The 19,795-nt window shown below is 40.9% G+C and overlaps 1 protein-coding gene across 4 annotated transcripts in view; it reads left to right on the top strand.

Annotated features, from left to right (window-relative positions):
- acot7 (acyl-CoA thioesterase 7) overlaps positions 1-19,795 on the top strand; it is a 305,552-nt gene that overhangs the window by 265,503 nt on the left and 20,254 nt on the right. For all 4 annotated transcript variants that reach the window (XM_060931526.1, XM_060931523.1, XM_060931524.1 and 1 more), the window contains one exon: positions 2,831-3,015. In XM_060931526.1, coding sequence (XP_060787509.1) covers positions 2,831-3,015 — 185 coding nt within the window. The remainder of the gene's footprint in view (positions 1-2,830; positions 3,016-19,795) is intronic.

Genomic DNA, 19,795 nt, shown 5'->3' with positions numbered 1-19,795 from the left:
TCACGACCGTGTCAGTGGATTTTGAACTGCCAGAGGTGGAATACTCAGACGTGTATAATTACCTCATCAACTTTCCCTCGCTGTTCAGTGGTGAAGCACTGTGTGCTTATAAATCTCTGGACAGTTATCTTTACAGAAATTCAGGATTTGTCAGCGACTCAGATGTGGCATCTTGTAAACAAGAAAATAATCCTCATTGGATGGGTAAGTCACTTAAGTATTGAGTATAGCACTGACCAGCCGATTATAGAATAGAATAAGGTAATTCCAAATCGTCCGTCTTGTTTACATGGATCTGGCGTTGGAGAGGTAGAGGCTTGGCAGTGGAGGTTTGAGTAGCTGTTTTCTGAGCTTAGTCAACAGGCCGGCTCTGCCTGCAGCCTCGCTTTTGCTTCGGCTCCCGGCGCCGCCTCCTTCCCTTTGCTTCCAATAACAATCCACGGAGACCCCGCTGGTCTCGCTATCTTGTCCGGAATGTTGTTTTTTTTTTTTTTTCTCGTCCGGAATGTTGTGCATGCGATGGAAATCGCTACAAACCGTCATTTTCTGCTGGAAACCAATGTCCAGTAAGTCCATACGGTTGTAGTGGATATTGAAGTCCGGTACAGACGAACAACACGCAAAAATACACACAAAAAACGTGCACAGGTAGGGAGAGCTTGTAGCCGCAGCCGTTGTAGTAGAATTGTATATAGTAGGGTTTTCCAGAAGAAAAGGTAGAAGTAAAAGCAGAAGTAGAACCAGAAGTAGAAGTAGAAGGCGGAATATGGCGTTTGACCGACACGATGGCGTCTGTCACAATCTGGATCGGCTGTGACGTCACATGCAAGTGCTCCATAGGGATGGAGTAGGCTAGAAATATAATCAGGAGGCATGCCGTTTAGTGCCTTGTAAGTCAATAGCAAAACTTTGTAGTTGATTCGAAGTTTAACCGGAAGCCAGTGGAGTTTTTGCAAGACAGGTGTGATGTGATCAGATTTCTTTGATTTTGAAACAAGCCGAGCAGCAGTATTTTGCAGTTGCTGGAGTTTAGAGAGATCAGAGTCTGGAAGACCAAATAGAATGCTATTGCAGAAGTCTAAGCGGGATGTGACGAAGGCATGTACTGTACTAGTTTTTCACAATCATCCTTGTTTAAATATTTGCGTATTCGGCATATGTTTCGTATAGTAAAAGATGCAGATTTGCAGATGTTATTGATGTGTGTGCATCCTTAGGTGGCTGTCCAAAGCAATGCCGAGATTGTGGGCGACAGGGACTGGTACAATAACAGAGTCACTAATAGAAATACCAGGTATAAGCTCACGCTGTTTAAACCTAGACGAGAGATGGACAATCTCAGTCTTGCTAGTGTTACATACCGTACCAGGTTGTTTGCAGTGCACCAGATAAGTATATCCTTAACACAGAGCTCTAGTTTTGCTATTTCGTCAGAACAGTTCCTAGCTGAATCAGTGGTGACATATAGTTGTGTATCGTCTGCATACATCATACAGTCAGTGCCATGCGCCCTAATCAGATCTTCCAGAGGCGCAAAATAAAGAGAGAATAGCAGTGGTCCAAGAACTGAACCCTGGGGCACACCATACTGCAAGGTCTTACTAGATGACGTTTCTGATCACAACTAACTGTTCTCTGTTAGTTAGGGACGATTTCCTTTAAAATCATGCTCCATTTAACAGTTGTTCCATGAGATCGAGTCGTACATGAGCTGATAGCTATAAGCCATGTATGAGGAGATTGAGTGGAATAACTGTTTTATTCTATCCACATTCACTGGATTTTGAGAAACCGAGCATTTTTGTTTTTATTTTTTGCAAATTTGATAAAAACTTTATACAAAACGTCTGACAAAATAATTTCCGCTTAGAATGTAAACAAACCGGCGAAATGACAGTAGCAATTTATGAAAAATGCTATAATAATTCTTGAAAAATAAAAAGCATATGTTCTTAGCATCAAATACTTTTATTCCATATTTTGTTGCTTTTCTTGTATTTTTTGGGGTTTTGTTTTCGAGTAGTTTTTATTTCGTCCTCAGTTGGTTCAGCAACACGCTCCACCATTGTCGTCGTCGTCTTCTTTAGGGTTTTTTGGCAGTTGGCAAAGGTGCATTACCGCCACCGACTGGACTGGAGGCAATATGGGGGGGGGATACTATATTCTGTTAGCTATTCTCATCTCATCTCATTATCTCTAGCCGCTTTATCCTGTTCTACAGGGTCGCAGGTGAGCTGGAGCCTATCCCAGCTGACTACGGGCGAAAGGCGGGGTACACCCTGGACAAGTCGCCAGGTCATCACAGGGCTGACACATAGACACAGACAACCATTCACACTCACATTCACACCTACGGTCAATTTAGAGTCACCAGTTAACCTAACCTGCATGTCTTTGGACTGTGGGGGAAACCGGAGCACCCAGAGGAAACCCACGCGGACACGGGGAGAACATGCAAACTCCGCACAGAAAGGCCCTCGCCGGCCACGGGGCTTGAACCCGGACCTTCTTGCTGTGAGGCGACAGTGCTAACCACTACACCACCGTGCCGCCCTGTTAGCTATTCTGTTTCTTTTAATACTTGATAACAAAGTGATATATCTGACTTGACGCGCTCTGCCATTTTGTTTTTCTCTACTCACAGTATATGAGCTGATAGCCTAGTAGTAGAGCAGCCAATCGGAGCGCACGATTGCTCATATCCAGTGAATGTGGATAGAATAATGTGTTTTATTCCTTGCCATGAAACAAACATACACATTTCACTCTCAATAAACCATGACCATGAAGATAAATTGGCCTAATACTTGACTCTGTGGCACCCCTGCAGGTTGTGTGATCACAGTATCCGGGAGAATGACTTTTACTAGTAACAAGTCAATGGAGATCGAGGTGTTTGTGGACGCCGATCAGTTGGCGAATGCAGAGGAGGGGAAATATCGAGCTGTCACTGCCTTCTTTACCTACATTTCCCTGGACAAACGGAACAAGCCGTCGCCTGTGCCTCCACTGAAGGTAGGATATGATAAATATTTATTACACAGTGGAAAGGGAGTGTGATGCATGCAGCATCTCGGAGTTATTTCTTAGGTCACTTCATCAAGCGCTCTGTGTGACACACTGATGAGAAATAGTGACTCGAACCTGATTTATTAAACTCTTTGACCCTTTTGGCTTTAGTGCTCTGTTCCTATGAGGATTAAAGCCCACTAGCGTATTAATTTATTTCAAAGCTCTGTTAATAACAATAGTAGAACAGATCTTTATTCAGAAGACCTATGTCATACAATATGATTTTCAGTAGGGCTCTGGAAAAGATGAAAAAAAATCTACGTACACATATACAGTGGTGCTTGAAAGTTTGTGAACCCTTTAGAATTTTCTATATTTCTGCATAAATATGACCTAAAACATCATCAGATTTTCACACAAGTCCTAAAAGTAGATAAAGAGAACCCAGTTAAACAAATGAGACAAAAATATTATACTTGGTCATTTATTTATTAAGGAAAATGATCCAATATTACATATCTGTGAGTGGCAAAAGTATGTGAACCTTTGCTTTCAGTATCTGGTGTGACCCCCTTGTGCAGCAATAACTGCAACTAAACGTTTCCGGTAACTGTTGATCAGTCCTGCACACCGGCTTGGAGGAATTTTAGCCCATTCCTCTGTACAGAACAGCTTCAACTCTGGGATGTTGGTGGGTTTCCTCACATGAACTGCTCGCTTCAGGTCCTTCCACAACATTTCCATTGGATTAAGGTCAGGACTTTGACTTGGCCATTCCAAAACATTAACTTTATTCTTCTTTAACCATTCTTTGGTAGAACAACTTGTGTGTTTAGGGTCGTTGTCTTGCTGCATGACCCACCTTCTCTTGAGATTCAGTTCATGGACAGATGTTGTGACATTTTCCTTTAGAATTCGCTGGTATAATTCAGAATTCATTGTTCCATCAATGATGGCAAGCCGTCCTGGCCCAGATGCAGCAAAACAGGCCCAAACCATGATACTACCACCACCATGTTTCACAGATGGGATAGGGTTCTTATGCTGGAATGCAGTGTCTTCCTTTCTCCAAACATAACGCTTCTCATTTAAACCAAAAAGTTCTATTTTGGTCTCATCCGTCCACAAGACATTTTTCCAATAGCCTTCTGGCTTGTCCACGTGATCTTTATCAAACTGCAGATGAGCAGCAATGTTCTTTTGAAGAGCAGTGGCTTTCTCCTTGCAACCCTGCCATGCACACCATTGTTGTTCAGTGTTCTCCTGATGGTGGACTCATGAACATTAACATTAGCCAATGTGAGAGAGGCCTTCAGTTGCTTAGAAGTTACCCTGGGTTCCTTTGTGACCTTGCCGACTATTACACGCCTTGCTCTTGGAGTGATCTTTGTTGGTCGACCACTCCTGGGGAGGATAACAATGGTCTTGAATTTCCTCCATTTGTACACAATCTGCCTGACTGTGGATTGGTGGAGTCCAAACTCTTTAGAGATGGTTTTGTAACCTTTTCCAGCCTGATGAGCATCAACAACGCTTTTTCTGAGGTCCTCAGAAATCTCCTTTGTTCGTGCCATGATACACTTCCACAAACGTGTTGTGAAGGTCAGACTTTGATAGATCCCTGTTCTTTAAATAAAACAGGGTGCCCACTCACACCTGATTGTCATCCCATTGATTGAAAACACCTGACTAGGGTTGGGCGGTATCCAAATTTTGATACCTTTAAACTGTCTCTGTGTTTTCCCGGGGTATACGGTATTACCGAGAAAAAAATATTTTGTTTCGGCCTACTGTGTAACGTGCGCCTATACCGGCGGACCTTGTCCAGACCTGCGCCTATGCCTCAAATGTACTATTTAAAAGCAGCATAGCGAATTATGTGCATTGTGGTATGGATTAAGCAGCAAAGCGAATTTTGTGCATTGATGAATGGATTAAGAGATATTTCAAAGCATCACGCAACTCTTCCTTCATCTTGAAAATAGCATTCAACTGTCGTTTACACATGTCTGCGTTGAAACGCCATTTGCAGCACTATTTCACCTACTCCATCAAAAAAAGTACACGATGAGCAGGATCATACCCTTTCAAGCATGGGAAATAAAAAAAGAAAAGAAAAAGAATCCAAGTCCGTTTAGACTGCGCGATAAACCATATTCTTCAGCGCAAATGAGGCGAACCTAATTCAAATGCGTGATAGCTGCACAAGGCAAAATCATATGGGCCCACGTCATGCCATGGCGGGGAAATTAATAATCAAATGGCCTTACCTTGCTTAAAACGTTGTCTTGATCACATAACTCCTTACAATTATTCCACTTAAATCCATGCGGTTTAACACACCCAACAAAGATAGCAAGCGCATTGCTAATTCCCACCAGAAACCTAACAGTTTACGCTACGATGTTTTCTTCCGTTTCTTCAGTAGATGACATTTCAAACGTTTATTACCCACATCCCAAATGTCATACGTTATATTATTTTACCTTGTTGTTACTCATGTAACCTACTCAAAACACAACTCATTGGAGAGATCTCGTGGAAGTGGAGTACCCCAGGCTATGGTGTGCCTTAGGGGACATATTAGATTTTTTTCGATTTTTCTTCTTACATACTTTACACACAGCTTCATCTGTGTTTGCTGGCTCTCCCTTTTCGTTTGGTTTGAAACCAAAATACTGCCACACTGCCGATGTTGTATTTTTTTTTTTGCCACTAACTCGTTATCTTGACTTGCCATCTTTCAACCGCGGTCTCAGTCTCTTGCGAAGCTTTCTGTCAGACTCCAAATGTCACGCAGGGTTGCCATGGTAACGACATAAACAACCCTGCACGCGATGAGAACTTCTTTAGGAAATTGATAGAATTAGTGAAAATACGATCACACAGTTATTCGGGATGATCTTCAATTTATTATTTTATATTATGACCTCATGTACTCCATATTTATTTAGATATTATATATTTTTTTAAAATGACGGTAATGAGACCGATACCGTTGGTACTTTTGGATACCTCGGGATACCTTCTTACCGTAATACCGCCCAACCCTACACCTGACTCGAATTTCACCTTCAAATGAACTGCTAATCCTAGAGGTTCACATACTTTTGCCGCTCACAGATATGTAATATTGGATCATTTTCCTCAATAAATAAATGACCAAGTATAATATTTTTGTCTCATTTGTTTAACTGGGTTCTCTTTATCTACTTTTAGGACTTGTGTGAAAATCTGATGATGTTTTAGGTCATATTTATGCAGAAATATAGAAAATTCTAAAGGGTTCACAAACTTTCAAGCACTACTGTACATAATAATAATAATAATAATAATAATAGATGACTTGCAACCACGTGATCAAAACGTGCTATGTCATGAGTGTCCGCCATGATGGTGGATATACAAAGCAACTAGGATGGCAGCCCCTGAAAGTGTCTGTAAACAATGCTGAATTTTCTCAGTATTACCACGATTTGAACAGTTGAGCAAAGATTCGATACAAAGAGAAGATAGATATGTGTACTTTTGACCCATAGTGTTTAAAAAAAAGGCAGACTTTTCTGAAGACGCTTCTACCGACCATTGAGTACCCAGATCAGTTTGGAAATCTTAAATTTATGGAAGTTTCGAAATAATATGACTTTGTTTCAGTCAAATTAGCTGACCTGGTATTAATTTCTCAGCTTCAGCCATGGTGTCTTGGATGTTTTGGAACTCCACAGGCGAGCTCCTACATGCAGCTTCCGCAAATTCAGCTGTCCTCCTCCTTTGAGCTCGTTGGTGTCATTTGGCTGCCGCAGAATCAAGTCCGACCTTGGACGAAACATAGCCCATTTTCTGAGTGGGTGCCCAGTCTGGATTGTTTCTATCATATATAATTTTGCTGGTGCTCCTAAAAGCGACATGGTAATACACATGTTAAAATTATAACAACGACCAAATGAACCACGCCAAAAGAACGCTCATTTTATCGCAAAATTCTAGCAACACGAAATAAAATTCTTCCACGATATCATCGAGAAAGCTTTTCGAATTCCGTACTAAGCCTCAGAGTTTACTCGCCCTCTTTCCGAATCACAGATGGAATTAAAAAAAAATCGGAACATGCCACGGTCACGAGTGCTGTTGTGACCACAACCATATACAGCACAGAGATATGGCAGAGCTAAAAGAACGCTTAAAGCAATGGAAAAACGAAGAGAGTTGCGCACGCGTGACTGTGTTTTGTATGGAGTGTCGCTTGACCTCGCATTTGTATCTCCGCCAACATGGCCGACATCCAGGTTTCTATTTTGCTTTGACGTCACTTGCAAGTCAAGGATATACTTATCATTAAAAACTACATTTAAGTAAACAGTTAGTAAGACATTCGAATAAATTATAATGAAAAGAACATAATGACAAACAACAATAATGTTGAAGAAAAATTAATATTAAAAAATTTTCAGTATTAAATAAACAGACAAACAAACAAATAAATGAATTAATAAGAAATAAAAATAAAAAAACAAAGCCTCATTATTTACTGTGAAGGAATTTTCACCGTTCTTTTAAATTTCTTAATAGTTGACAGTGATTGAACTATTAAGAAATTTAAAAGAGCAGTGAAAAGTTCCTTCAGAGTAAATAATTAGGCTTTGTTCTTTTTATTTTTATATTGTATATCGGCGGCACGGTGGTGTAGTGGTTAGCGCTATCACCTCACAGCAAGAAGGTTCTGGGTTCGAGCCCTGTGGCCGGCGAGGGCCTTTCTGTGTGGAGTTTGCATGTTCTCCCCGTGTCCGTGTGGGTTTCCTCCGGGTGCTCCGGTTTCCCCCACAGTCCAAAGACATGCAGGTTAGGTTAACTGGTGACTCTAAATTGAGCGTAGGTGTGAATGTGAGTGTGAATGGTTGTCTGTGTCTATGTGTCAGCCCTGTGATGACCTGGCGACTTGTCCAGGGTGTACCCCGCCTTTTGCCCGTAGTCAGCTGGGATAGGCTCCAGTTCGCCTGCGACCCTGTAGAACAGGATAAAGCAGCTAAAGATAATGAGATGAGATTGTCTATTATATTATGGGGCAGCACGGTGGTGTAGTGGTTAGTGCTGTCGCCTCACAGCAAGAAGGTCCAGGTTCGGGGCCGGCGAGGGCCTTTCTGTGTGGAGTTTGCATGTTCTCCCCGTGTCCGCGTGGGTTTCCTCCGGGTGCTCCGGTTTCCCCCACAGTCCAAAGACATGCAGGTTAGGTTAACTGGTGACTCTAAATTGACCGTAGGTGTGAATGGTTGTCTGTGTCTATGTGTCATCCCTGTGATGACCTGGCGACTTGTCCAGGGTGTACCCCGCCTTTCGCCCGTAGTCAGCTGGGATAGGCTCCAGCTTGCCTGCGACCCTGTAGAACAGGATAAAGCGGCTAGAGATAATGAGATGAGATATCTCGGATTGATGTAAAAATCTGATCATCCGAGGACCCAGGAATCACTGGCAGAGATGAGATGATATATTATTTAACATTTAAAATGTTTTAATATTTATTTTTTCCAACATTGTCATTTTTTGTCATTATCATGTTCTTTTTCATATGATTTATTCGAAGGTCTTACTGTTTACTTGTTCCTCTGGCTCTATTAATCCATTAATGGTTTGCTCGTATGATTTTCTGGTTCTCCACGGACACCAACTGAATTTCCAGACTATGCTTGGCAACTTGATCAACTTCCTCTTTGGGAAGATATGGATACTGCAGATTTTCCGAGATTATTTTCTAGCCCCTAAACGTACTGTAGACACATCTAATCTTTAATCGTGGTGTCTAGTCTTTTGTGTGACTAGCCTTTTATTCTGAGGACTATGGCTATTTTTGACCTGATTTAGCTTTCTATTCGTATTCCTGCACTGTTACTCCTCCAAAGAACTTTAATTATGAGATTATTATCTGAGCAGACATTATTCTCAGAGACCAGGACAAGGCATAGCTCACCTGATGAGCATGTTCACTTTTATTCTGCATTTGTTAACCAACAAGTTCCAAGCTAATCAATTCCTTTTATGGAACCTGACATCACGTAAAAGTAATCATGCCCTGTGTCCAAAATCGCTCCCTACTCACTATATAGGGCAATGTATAGTGAGGACGCTGTTTTGTAGTGCTGTCCGAAACGATAGTGAGGATTATTTACACCCTACATAGTGCACTCGAAGTATCCCACAATGCATCCTGAAAAGTAGTGTACAACCGATGGTCACTAACCAAAGCAATGTATCCCATCATGCATTGCGGTCGCGCTGAAAGAAATCAAATCAGAAGTCTCAAATTTGATTTAATAAAAGGCAGCAGCAAAGAAGAAAGTACTCAGCTTTGATTTTTTTTAAAAACTGAAAGATGGAGCAGACACAAAGTACTTTTGTATTGATTAATGTAGGAAATGCGCTCAGTATAATATGGATTTATCACAAAAATACATGCATGTATTTATTATTTTGAAAACCCACCAGCCTGATCTGGCACGTTTTAATTGTGCGACAGTAATGGCATAAATACCAGCATGACGGACTAGTGTCCGAAAGTGTTTTTTCATTTTACCAATGAGCTCACTATATAGTCCTCTATAAAGTAATTCCCTATATAGGGAGTAGTGAACGACTGAGCGATTTCGGATACAGAGGGGGTTATAAAGAGTGGCATTTTATTGGATTTCACAGGAACCCGTCACTCATTTGAAACTTATCCACTGGTATGTTTTCAGAGTCTGTTTGGGTTGAAAGGGTGCCTGGTAATTACAAGTACATGTTTGTGTATATTAAGGTTTTTTTCTTCTGCCTTCAAATACAAATTTATCATTAAGTTGTCACTTAGATACCATGTGATACATGCAGGCGTGGCTTGTATCAGTGGACTAGCAGGGCTAAGCATTTCTGTCTTTCAAAGGTTAAAAAAAAATCAATATATGGTTTCATATTTTGGGCATTGACATCATCGTATCAGCACTTAAACATTTTTAGGGGAAGCCATGGCCTAAAGGTTAGAAAAGCAGCTTTGGGACCAAAAGGTCACTGGTTTGATTCCCTGGACCAGCAGGAATGGATGAAGTGCCCTTGAGCAAGGCACCTAACCGCCAACTGCTCCCCAGGCTACTCTGGGTATGTTGTACATTGCTCTTGATAAGAATCTCTGCTAAATGTCATTAATGTAATGTAATTTTACAGAGGATTATTTGTGGGGTTTTTTGCGTAACAAAACCACTCGCGGTCTTGCAAAAAGAAAAAAAACAAATACACACAATGATATGAAGCGAGGCTATGGGCTAACTGAAATGAGCCCAGTGCTGTAGGCAGTGATGCTTTCTGCTATAGGCTCATGTAGCCAATCAACGTCGGTCGTGTCATGTGACTACACAGTGTGACACGCCTGCCAAGTTTGAGCTCCAATGGGCTGTGTTCTAGCGCATTTTGGTGACGTTTCCAGAATCCGTCACCAGTAGGCGTGTTACAGACTCAGTCTCGTGATCGCTATGCGATAAATATGAACAAAATGGATTATTTACCCTGTCGTTATTTTTCCGATAAAATATGCTTGGCAGAGAAACTGAAAGGTGATAGACTGAGCACACGTTGTTTAGTCAAAGTACAAATTACACAAAAGGACAAATGAGTTGAGTGGTTTTGGGTTTGAACAAAAGGGTTACAACTTTTCTGTGTGCCGTGTTTGTTATTCAGATGAACCGCAGTTCAGATTCAAATGCCAAAAGTTATATGTAAACTCATCTCATCTCATCTCATTATCTCTAGCCGCTTTATCCTGTTCTACAGGGTCGCAGGCGAGCTGGAGCCTATCCCAGCTGACTACGGGCGAAAGGCGGGGTACACCCTGGACAAGTCGCCAGGTCATCACAGGGCTGACACATAGACACAGACAACCATTCACACTCTCATTCACACATACGGTCAATTTATAGTCACCAGTTAACCTAACCTGCATGTCTTTGGACTGTGGGGGAAACCGGAGCACCCGGAGGAAACCCACACGGACACGGGGAGAACATGCAAACTCCGCACAGAAAGGCCCTCGCCGGCCACGGGGCTCAAACCCGGACCTTCTTGCTGTGAGGCGACAGCGCTAACCACTACACCACCGTGCCGCCCTATATGTAAACTTAAACTATATATTAGTGATATACTCTGATCAGCCATAAAATTAAAACCACTGACAAGTGACGTGAATAACATTTGATTATCTCATTACAATGGCACCTGTCAAGGGGTGGGATATATTAGGCAGCAAGAGAACAGTCAGTTCTTGAAGTTGATGTGTTGGAAGCATAAGGATCTGAGTGACTTTGACAAGGGCCAGATTGTGATGGCGAGATGACTGGATCTGAGCATCTCCAAAATGGTACATCTTGTGAGGTGTTCCCAGTACGCAGTGGTTAGTACCTACCAAAAGAGGTCCAAGGAAGGGCAACCGGTGACAGGGTCATGGGCATTGAAGGCTCATTGATTTGCATGGGGTGCGAAGGCTAGCCCATATGGTCCAGAAGAGCTATTGTAGCACAAACTGCTGAAAAAGTTCATGCTAACACCTTTCTGTTTTAGCCAGCATTAACTTTTTCAACAGTTTGTGCTACAGTAGCTCTTCTGTGGGTTTGGATCATATGGGCCATGCGAATCAATGAGCCTTCAACACCCATGACCCTGTCGCCGGTGTTGTTTTAAGTTTAATGTTAGTCTGCTTTATCCTCCACACCCAGCTCTGATACGTGTTTGGGTTCATTGTTCTGTTGTAAGTCCCAAGTCGTGTTCAGGTTTCTGATGGTTTATGCTGAAGAATTCTGAAGTAGTCCTCCTCCTTCATTATTCCATCCACTTTGTGCAATGAACCAGTTCCACTGGCAGCAAAACAGCCCCAGAGCATGATGATCCTACCACCACCACCAGCTGGTACAGTGTCCCTCTGTACATGGTGCTCATTGTGGCCAAACAACTCAATCTTTGTCTCATCTGACCATACAGCTATCCTCCAGAAGGCTTTTTCTTTGTCCGTGTGGTCAGCTTCAAACTTTAGTTAAGCTTGAAGGTGTCAGTTTTGGAGCAGGAGGTTATTTCTTGGATAGCAGCCTCTTATTCCATGGTGATCTGAACTGTAGACAGTGATCCATCAGCTTCTAGTTCATGGCAGGGCTGTGCCATGGTGGTTCCCAGGTTGTTCCTGACCATCCAAACCAATTTCCTTTCAGCTGAGGGTGACAGTTTGCGTTTTCTTGAAGCAAAGTGGTTTGGCAAAGTGACTGCATCTCACAATAACTTGGATACAATTGTTTGAACTGATCTTGGAATTTGCAGTTGTTTAGAAATGGCTCCAAGAGACATTCTGGAGTTGTGTATATCTGCGATCCTGTTTCTCAGATCTGCACTGAGCTCCTTGGACTTTCCCATTTTACTGCGTGTTGGTCAAGCCAATGAGTGCTGTAAACAAACCCTTTTTATGAAGGCACAGAGAAGCTACCAGCTGTAGTCAATCATGATCACTAACAGGAAGTTAAGAAGCCTTGGCAAGATGAGAGACATTTTGGAAGCTTCAACACCTCTGAATTAATAATCTAAGTGAGCGTATGTAAATTTTTGACCCTGGATGTATAATTTTGACCCTGTGTTGATTTCAGAAAACCCAAAGAAAAGTAAAACTTGTGCACCAAATTAAAGAGTTTTTTTTTTATTAAAGATGTATGCTGTACAATCATTCTGCCACAGAAAAAAACAGTTCAAAGAAATGACTGAAAGCCCAAATATTGCCATGACATTCATATCCAAGATGACATTCATGTCACTGTATGTAAACTTCTGACCACAACTGTACATTTGATAACCTGAATAACTAATAGTGTATATATTGTGAAATGTTGTCCATCTGAATATTTCTGATGATACAGTGTTCCCCAGACTGTTAAAAGTCTCATTTATCTTCGAACTACTGGTGAAAACTCTTGGTTTCAAGAGCTATTGAAAGTCAGTTTTCCATCACGTACCTCTCATAAAGAATTGAAGACACTTTAATGTTCCAGGTAACCCAAGTTTTGATCTTATTCATAACAAGTACTGAACTGTTATGTTGCTTGCATCATCCCTGGCCTGATTCAAATCAAGAGTGACCACGTGCAATACTACATGTCCAGCACATGAAACACTGCTCTATGATGCATGTAGAGATTGAGCTCTGAACACACAAATGGTCTAAAAATAGATTGCATCTAAAAGCGTATTCCCTAGAGGCGTCCGTACTTCGAAAACCGGCTGAGTGGAAACTGGCTGAGCATCCTTCCTTTAACTGAGCTTGTCTCATCATGGCTGTCGGTGAGCGTGCTCCAGATTATAAATAGTATACGGACAAGGCTGTGGTAGCTATTTTTTGACTTCAGGTGTTTTTTTTTTTTTTTTTAAATCTTCCCATGTCTATTTTTAGCCTTTCCTGTTTTAGCGCTTCACCGAGAGAGACTGTGGGATGAGGGTGTGTGTGAGGGGGGGGTTTACAAGGATGGATAGTAGTGCAGCCCTCTGGGTAGAAGAGGATAGAGTGATAGAGGGAGGTCTCGGCATCCCAGCTAATGTCAAATGCCACATGCACACGATGGTTAGAGCACAGAAACACAGTAGGGATCACTCAAAAGGGCTATGCTTGTGCCTTTTTACAGCCAGCATTATAATTGAGCACTCCTGGGGACGAAATGGAAAAAAAAAAAAAACACAAGAGTGAACATTGCAAAAAATGATATCTTAGCAAGTGAAAATATCTTGAAAACAGTTGAAACGTATGGAAGCCAAGAGAGGCCCTTCATATAATCCTTTTTTTTTATTCACCTTGTTATTCCGAGATAACGACATAATTAATTCAGGATCTTGAGAAAACAACACAACTAATTCGAGATCTCGAGAAAACAATTCCGTTATTCCAAGATAACGACATAATTAATTCAGGATCTTGAGAAAACAACACAACTAATTCGAGATCTCGAGAAAACAAAACCGTTATTCCGAGATAACGACATAATTAATTCAGGAGCTTGAGAAAACAACACAACTAATTCGAGATCTTGAGAAAACAAAACCGTTATTCCGAGATAACGACATAATTAATTCAGGAGCTTGAGAAAACAACACAACTAATTCGAGATCTCGAGAAAACAAAACCGTTATTCCGAGATAACGACATAATTAATTCAGGAGCTTGAGAAAACAACACAACTAATTCGAGATCTCGAGAAAACAAAACCGTTATTCCGAGATAATGACATAATTAATTCAGGATCTTGAGAAAACAACACAACTAATTCGAGATCTCGAGAAAACAATTCCGTTATTCCGAGATAACGACATAATTAATTCAGGATCTTGAGAAAACAACACAACTAATTCGAGATCTCGAGAAAACAAAACCGTTATTCCGAGATAACGACATAATTAATTCAGGATCTTGAGAAAACAACACAACTAATTCGAGATCTCGAGAAAACAAAACCGTTATTCCGAGATAACGACATAATTAATTCAGGAGCTTGAGAAAACAACACAACTAATTCGAGATCTCGAGAAAACAAAACCGTTATTCCGAGATAACGACATAATTAATTCAGGATCTTGAGAAAACAACACAACTAATTCGAGATCTCGAGAAAACAATTCCGTTATTCCGAGATAACGACATAATTAATTCAGGATCTTGAGAAAACAACACAACTAATTCGAGATCTCGAGAAAACAAAACCGTTATTCCGAGATAACGACATAATTAATTCAGGATCTTGAGAAAACAACACAACTAATTCGAGATCTCGAGAAAACAAAACCGTTATTCCAAGATAACGACATAATTAATTCAGGATCTTGAGAAAACAACACAACTAATTTGAGATCTTGAGAAAACAAAACCGTTATTTCGAGATAACGACATAATTAATTCAGGATCTTGAGAAAACAACACAACTAATTCGAGATCTCGAGAAAACAAAACCGTTATTCCGAGATAACGACATAATTAATTCAGGATCTTGAGAAAACAACACAACTAATTTGAGATCTCGAGAAAACAAAACCGTTATTTCGAGATAATGACATAATTAATTCAGGATCTTGAGAAAACAACACAACTAATTAGAGATCTCGAGAAAACAAAACCGTTATTTCGAGATCTCGAGAAAACAAAACAATTATTTCATGATCTCGAGTAAACAGCTGAGAAATGGTCCATTCAGGAACGCCAAGAGACTTGTGATATGCTGACTTTGGGGCTATTTCTCATTCTGTATAGACGCAACTTTGGTCATTAGAATGTCTGGAATAATTGATCACCTAATAAGGCAATATTTTGATCAGGGGTTGCCGTCTCAAGGCATCGTAAAAAGCCATTTCTGCTCTGTTACATGTCCGCCAATTTCTAAGTCTTCGTTGTCTGACCCACAGGGGGCGCAGTTCTGCTAGAAATCTCAGCTGTTTTCTCGAGATCATGAAATAATTGTTTTGTTTTCTCGAGATCTCGAATTAGTTGTGTTGTTTTCTTGACGTCCTGAATTAATTATGTCGTTATCTCGGAATAACGGTTTTGTTTTCTCAAGATCTCGAATTAGTCGTTTTGTTTTCTCAAGATCCTGAATTAATTATGTCGTTATCTCGGGATAACAAGGTGAATAAAAAAAGATTATATGAAGGAACAAGGTGAATAAAAAAAGATTATATGAAGGAACAAGGTGAATAAAAAAAGATTATATGAAGGAACAAGGTGAATAAAAAAAGATTATATGAAGGAACAAGGTGAATAAAAAAAGATTATATGAAGGGCCTCTCGCGGCTTCCGTAGAAACGATCTAGCATTTCCTATTAGAAGAATACAAGACACCAATTCTGAGATTATTAAACCTAGTTCTAGATCGCAACCAACTTATTCTATGATGTCTTATCAAGTAAAATTATCTGTCCATGCAGCAAGATAATTTCACTAGTATTAAGTCATTTTCTCCTCAAATTCAGTTTTCAGTTTTTTGCAGTGAGGAAAAAAAGGGGGGGACTTGAGCCTTCTTCTTCAATTTATTCACCATCTTTTCAGGACCCATTACCAATTGGTGTATCTGGTCCCTTGTGCATGGAACAAGTTGCGTTACCGTAGCAACCTCTGGGCCGCGATGTGAAATTCATGTTTATTTTTAGGCACAGCCCATGTGGTGTGTATGCACTATGAGGTTAAAGTGTGTGCTGATTCCCTACTTTATGAATCGTAGTGCTGCTGCGAGGCACATTCAGTCCTTTGTGTGCATATAAAGCTTGTAGTTTATTTGCCACGAAATAACTTTCATATTTTTTAATTATCTTAATGTGAACATATTATGCAGGAAAGCATGCGTAGAGACAGATTATTGGTAGTGGAAAGACGTGTTGCATCATGAGATTCGGAACAAGCTTGGCACCACGCTGGAAAAAAAAAAAGCTTTTGAATTATGTAAAATTGCCAGTTTGCTTCAAACACACCTTTTGATTTTGCTTACATTTCAGCAGAAGCTGCATGAGCATAACTCCGTCCTGCTTTTGTAAGACCGTCTTGAAACCAACCATGATGAACAGAAATGCTTTCAGAATCATTTTTAAACACTGACACCTGCAGAAAAGATTTTCCTTTAGATTTATCCCCTTTTTTCTTTTTTTTTTTTTTTAATTCTACCCTGCCTTTCATTATTTAGTGCTACTGTGCCAGTATTGATATTTGGCAGGCGAGCCAGGCTTCAGCAGTGGGAATGTTAAGACAGTCCAGAGCGTTTGGCATTTCTCCATCACTGTGCAAGCTATCACCATACTGTAAGCAGATCATCATGACATGAAACTACTATACTCCCATAAAGGGACACAGACGCGTGTAAGAATGTCTTTATAATGTGACGGAGGCAGCCACGTGTCAGAACACCTTTATGGAATAAACCAGCTAAGTCTCAAAATCTGTTATATTTCTGTAGGGGGTAAAAACACAGATTGATGTGAAATTCCTGTATGTTGGAGTTTAAATATTAAAATGATCCCATGAACGTGAAAATTTTGGGCCGTATGTGATTTAAAACCAAAAGTCAGTATTTAGAAAGGGACAGTTGCTCGTGTCCAGATTTGCAGGTGCTTAAGTACATTTTCTGGCTGTCCCGTTCAGCTTGTGCGAATCACCGGCGTGTAGTTCACACCACCAAATTGATCAGCTTTTTCTGAAGTAGAATTGTCCAAAACAGGGTTTTCAATAGTGTCAAGGCCACTGCCTTTAAACACAAGCACTTGCCTTTAAACTCAAAAGCAATTGGGGTAGAAAATGCAGACTATAGAATCCTATCTAGTTTTGTTTTTTGTTTTTTCCTGGAATGTCAAGTGTAATCTCATCTCATTATCTGTAGCCGCTTTATCCTGTTCTACAGGGTCGCAGGCAAGCTGGAGCCTATCCCAGCTGACTACGGGCGAAAGGCGGGGTACACCCTGGACAAGTCGCCAGGTCATCACAGGGCTGACACATAGACACAGACAACCATTCACACTCACATTCACACCTACGGTCAATTTAGAGTCACCAGTTAACCTAACCCGCATGTCTTTGGACTGTGGGGGAAACCGGAGCACCCGGAGGAAACCCACGCGGACACGGGGAGAACATGCAAACTCCGCACAGAAAGGCCCTTGCCGGCCATGGGGCTCGAACCCGGACCTTCTTGCCGTGAGGCGACAGTGCTAACCACTACACCACCGTGCCGCCCCCAAGTGTAATATAACCGTATAAAAGCAGGAGATAATTGTAAACTGACACATGAAAAAGACTAAGATGCTGATCTATGATTGAGAAGATGGCCAGCACTGAAAGAAACATCTACAACCCCAATTCCAAAAAAGTTGGGACGCTGTGTAAACTGGAAATAAAAACAGAATGCGATAATTTGCAAATCATGGAAACCCTATATTTCATTGAAAATAGTACAAAGACAACATATCAAATGTTAAGACTAAGAAATTTTATTAATTTTTGAAAAATATATGCTCATTTTGAATTTGATGTCAACAACACGTTTCAAAAAAGCTGGGACAGGGGCATGTTTACCGCTGTGGTGCATCACCTCTCCTTTTAACAACACTCTGTAAATGTTTGGGAACTGAGGAGACAAATTGCTGTAGTTTTGAAAGAGAAATGTTGTCCCATTCTTTCCTGACATACAATTTCAGTTGCTCAACAGTTTGGGGTCTCCTTTGTCATATTTTGTGTTTCATGATGCGCCAAATGTTTTAAATGGGAGACAGGTCTGGACTGCAGGCAAACCAGTTTAGCACCTGCACTCTTTTACTACAGAGCCATGCAGTTGTAATATGTGCATAAAGCGGTTTGGCATTGTCTTACTGAAAGAAGGAAGGTCTTCCCTGAAAAAAGATTTTGTCTGGATGACGGCATATTGCTATGAAACGTGTATATATCATTCAGCATTAATGATGCCTTCCCAGATGTACAAGCTACCCATGTCATGTGCACTAATGCACCCTCATACCATCACAGATGCTGGCTTTTGAGTTGTGCACTGATAACAAGCCGGATGGTCCCTCTCCTCTTTAGCCTGGAGGACATGGTGTTCATGATTTCTAAAAAGAATTTCTACTTTTGAGTCATCAGACTGCAGGACAATTTTCCACTTCGCCTCAGTCCATCGTAAAAGAGCTCGGGCCCAGAGAAGGTGGCGGTGTTTTTGGATATTGTTTATATCTGGTTTTAACTTGCATTTGTGGATGCAGTAATAAACTGTTTTCACAGACGATGGTTTTCTGAAGTGTTCCTGAGCCCATACAGTGATTTCCACTACAGACACGTGTCTGCTTTTAATGCAGTGTCACCTGAGGGCCTGAAGATCACAGACATTCAATGTCAGTTTTCAGCCTTGTCTCTTGCATACAGAGATTTCTCCAGATTCTCTGAATCTTTTAATGATATTATGTACCATAGATGATGTGATCCCCAAATTCTTTGCAATTTTACATTGAGGAATGTTTTCCTTAAATTGTTGCACTGTTTGCCCACGCAGTCTTTCACAGAGCGGTGAACCCCTCCCCATCTTTACTTCTGAGAGACTCCGCCTCTCTGGGATGCTCTTTTTATACCCAGTCATGTTACTGACCTGTTACCTATTAACCAAATTAATTTTTTTTTTAGCATTACACAACTTTTTCAGTCTTTTTTGTTGCCCCTGTCCCAACTTTTCTGAAACGTATTGCTGACATCAAATTCAAAATGAGCGTGTATTTTTCAAAAAACAATAAAATTTCTCAGTTTCAACATTTGATATGTTGTCTTTGTACTATTTTCAATGAAATATAGGGTTTCCATGATTTGCAACTCTTCACATTCTGTTTTTTTTTTTTATGTTTTACACAGTGTCCCAACATTTTTGGAATCGGGGTTGGAATAGGAGTCGAGCATATTGTCAGTAGTTTGCTGCATGCATAGTCCTAATTGTAATTATCACAATCAGTGCAAATTTGGTTTAACAGTATGGCTGCTGAGGGTGGCATGGTGGTGTAGTGGTTAGTACTGTCGTCTCACAGCAAGAAGGTTCTGGGTTCGAGCCCAGCAGCAGACGGGGGCCTTTCTGTGTGGAGTTTGTATGTTCTCCCTGTGTCTGTGTGTGTTTCCTCCAGGTGCTCTGGTTTCCCCCCCAGTCCAAAGACATGCAGGTTAGGCTAATTGGTGGCTCTAAATTGACCGTAGGTGTGAATGGTTGTTTTTTTTTTCTATGTGTCAGCCCTGTTATGACCTGGC

Source organism: Neoarius graeffei, chromosome 10 (assembly GCF_027579695.1).
Source record: "Neoarius graeffei isolate fNeoGra1 chromosome 10, fNeoGra1.pri, whole genome shotgun sequence".
In the NCBI taxonomy this organism is placed as follows: Eukaryota; Metazoa; Chordata; class Actinopteri; order Siluriformes; family Ariidae; genus Neoarius; species Neoarius graeffei.
This window is presented reverse-complemented; position numbering and strand designations above follow the sequence as displayed.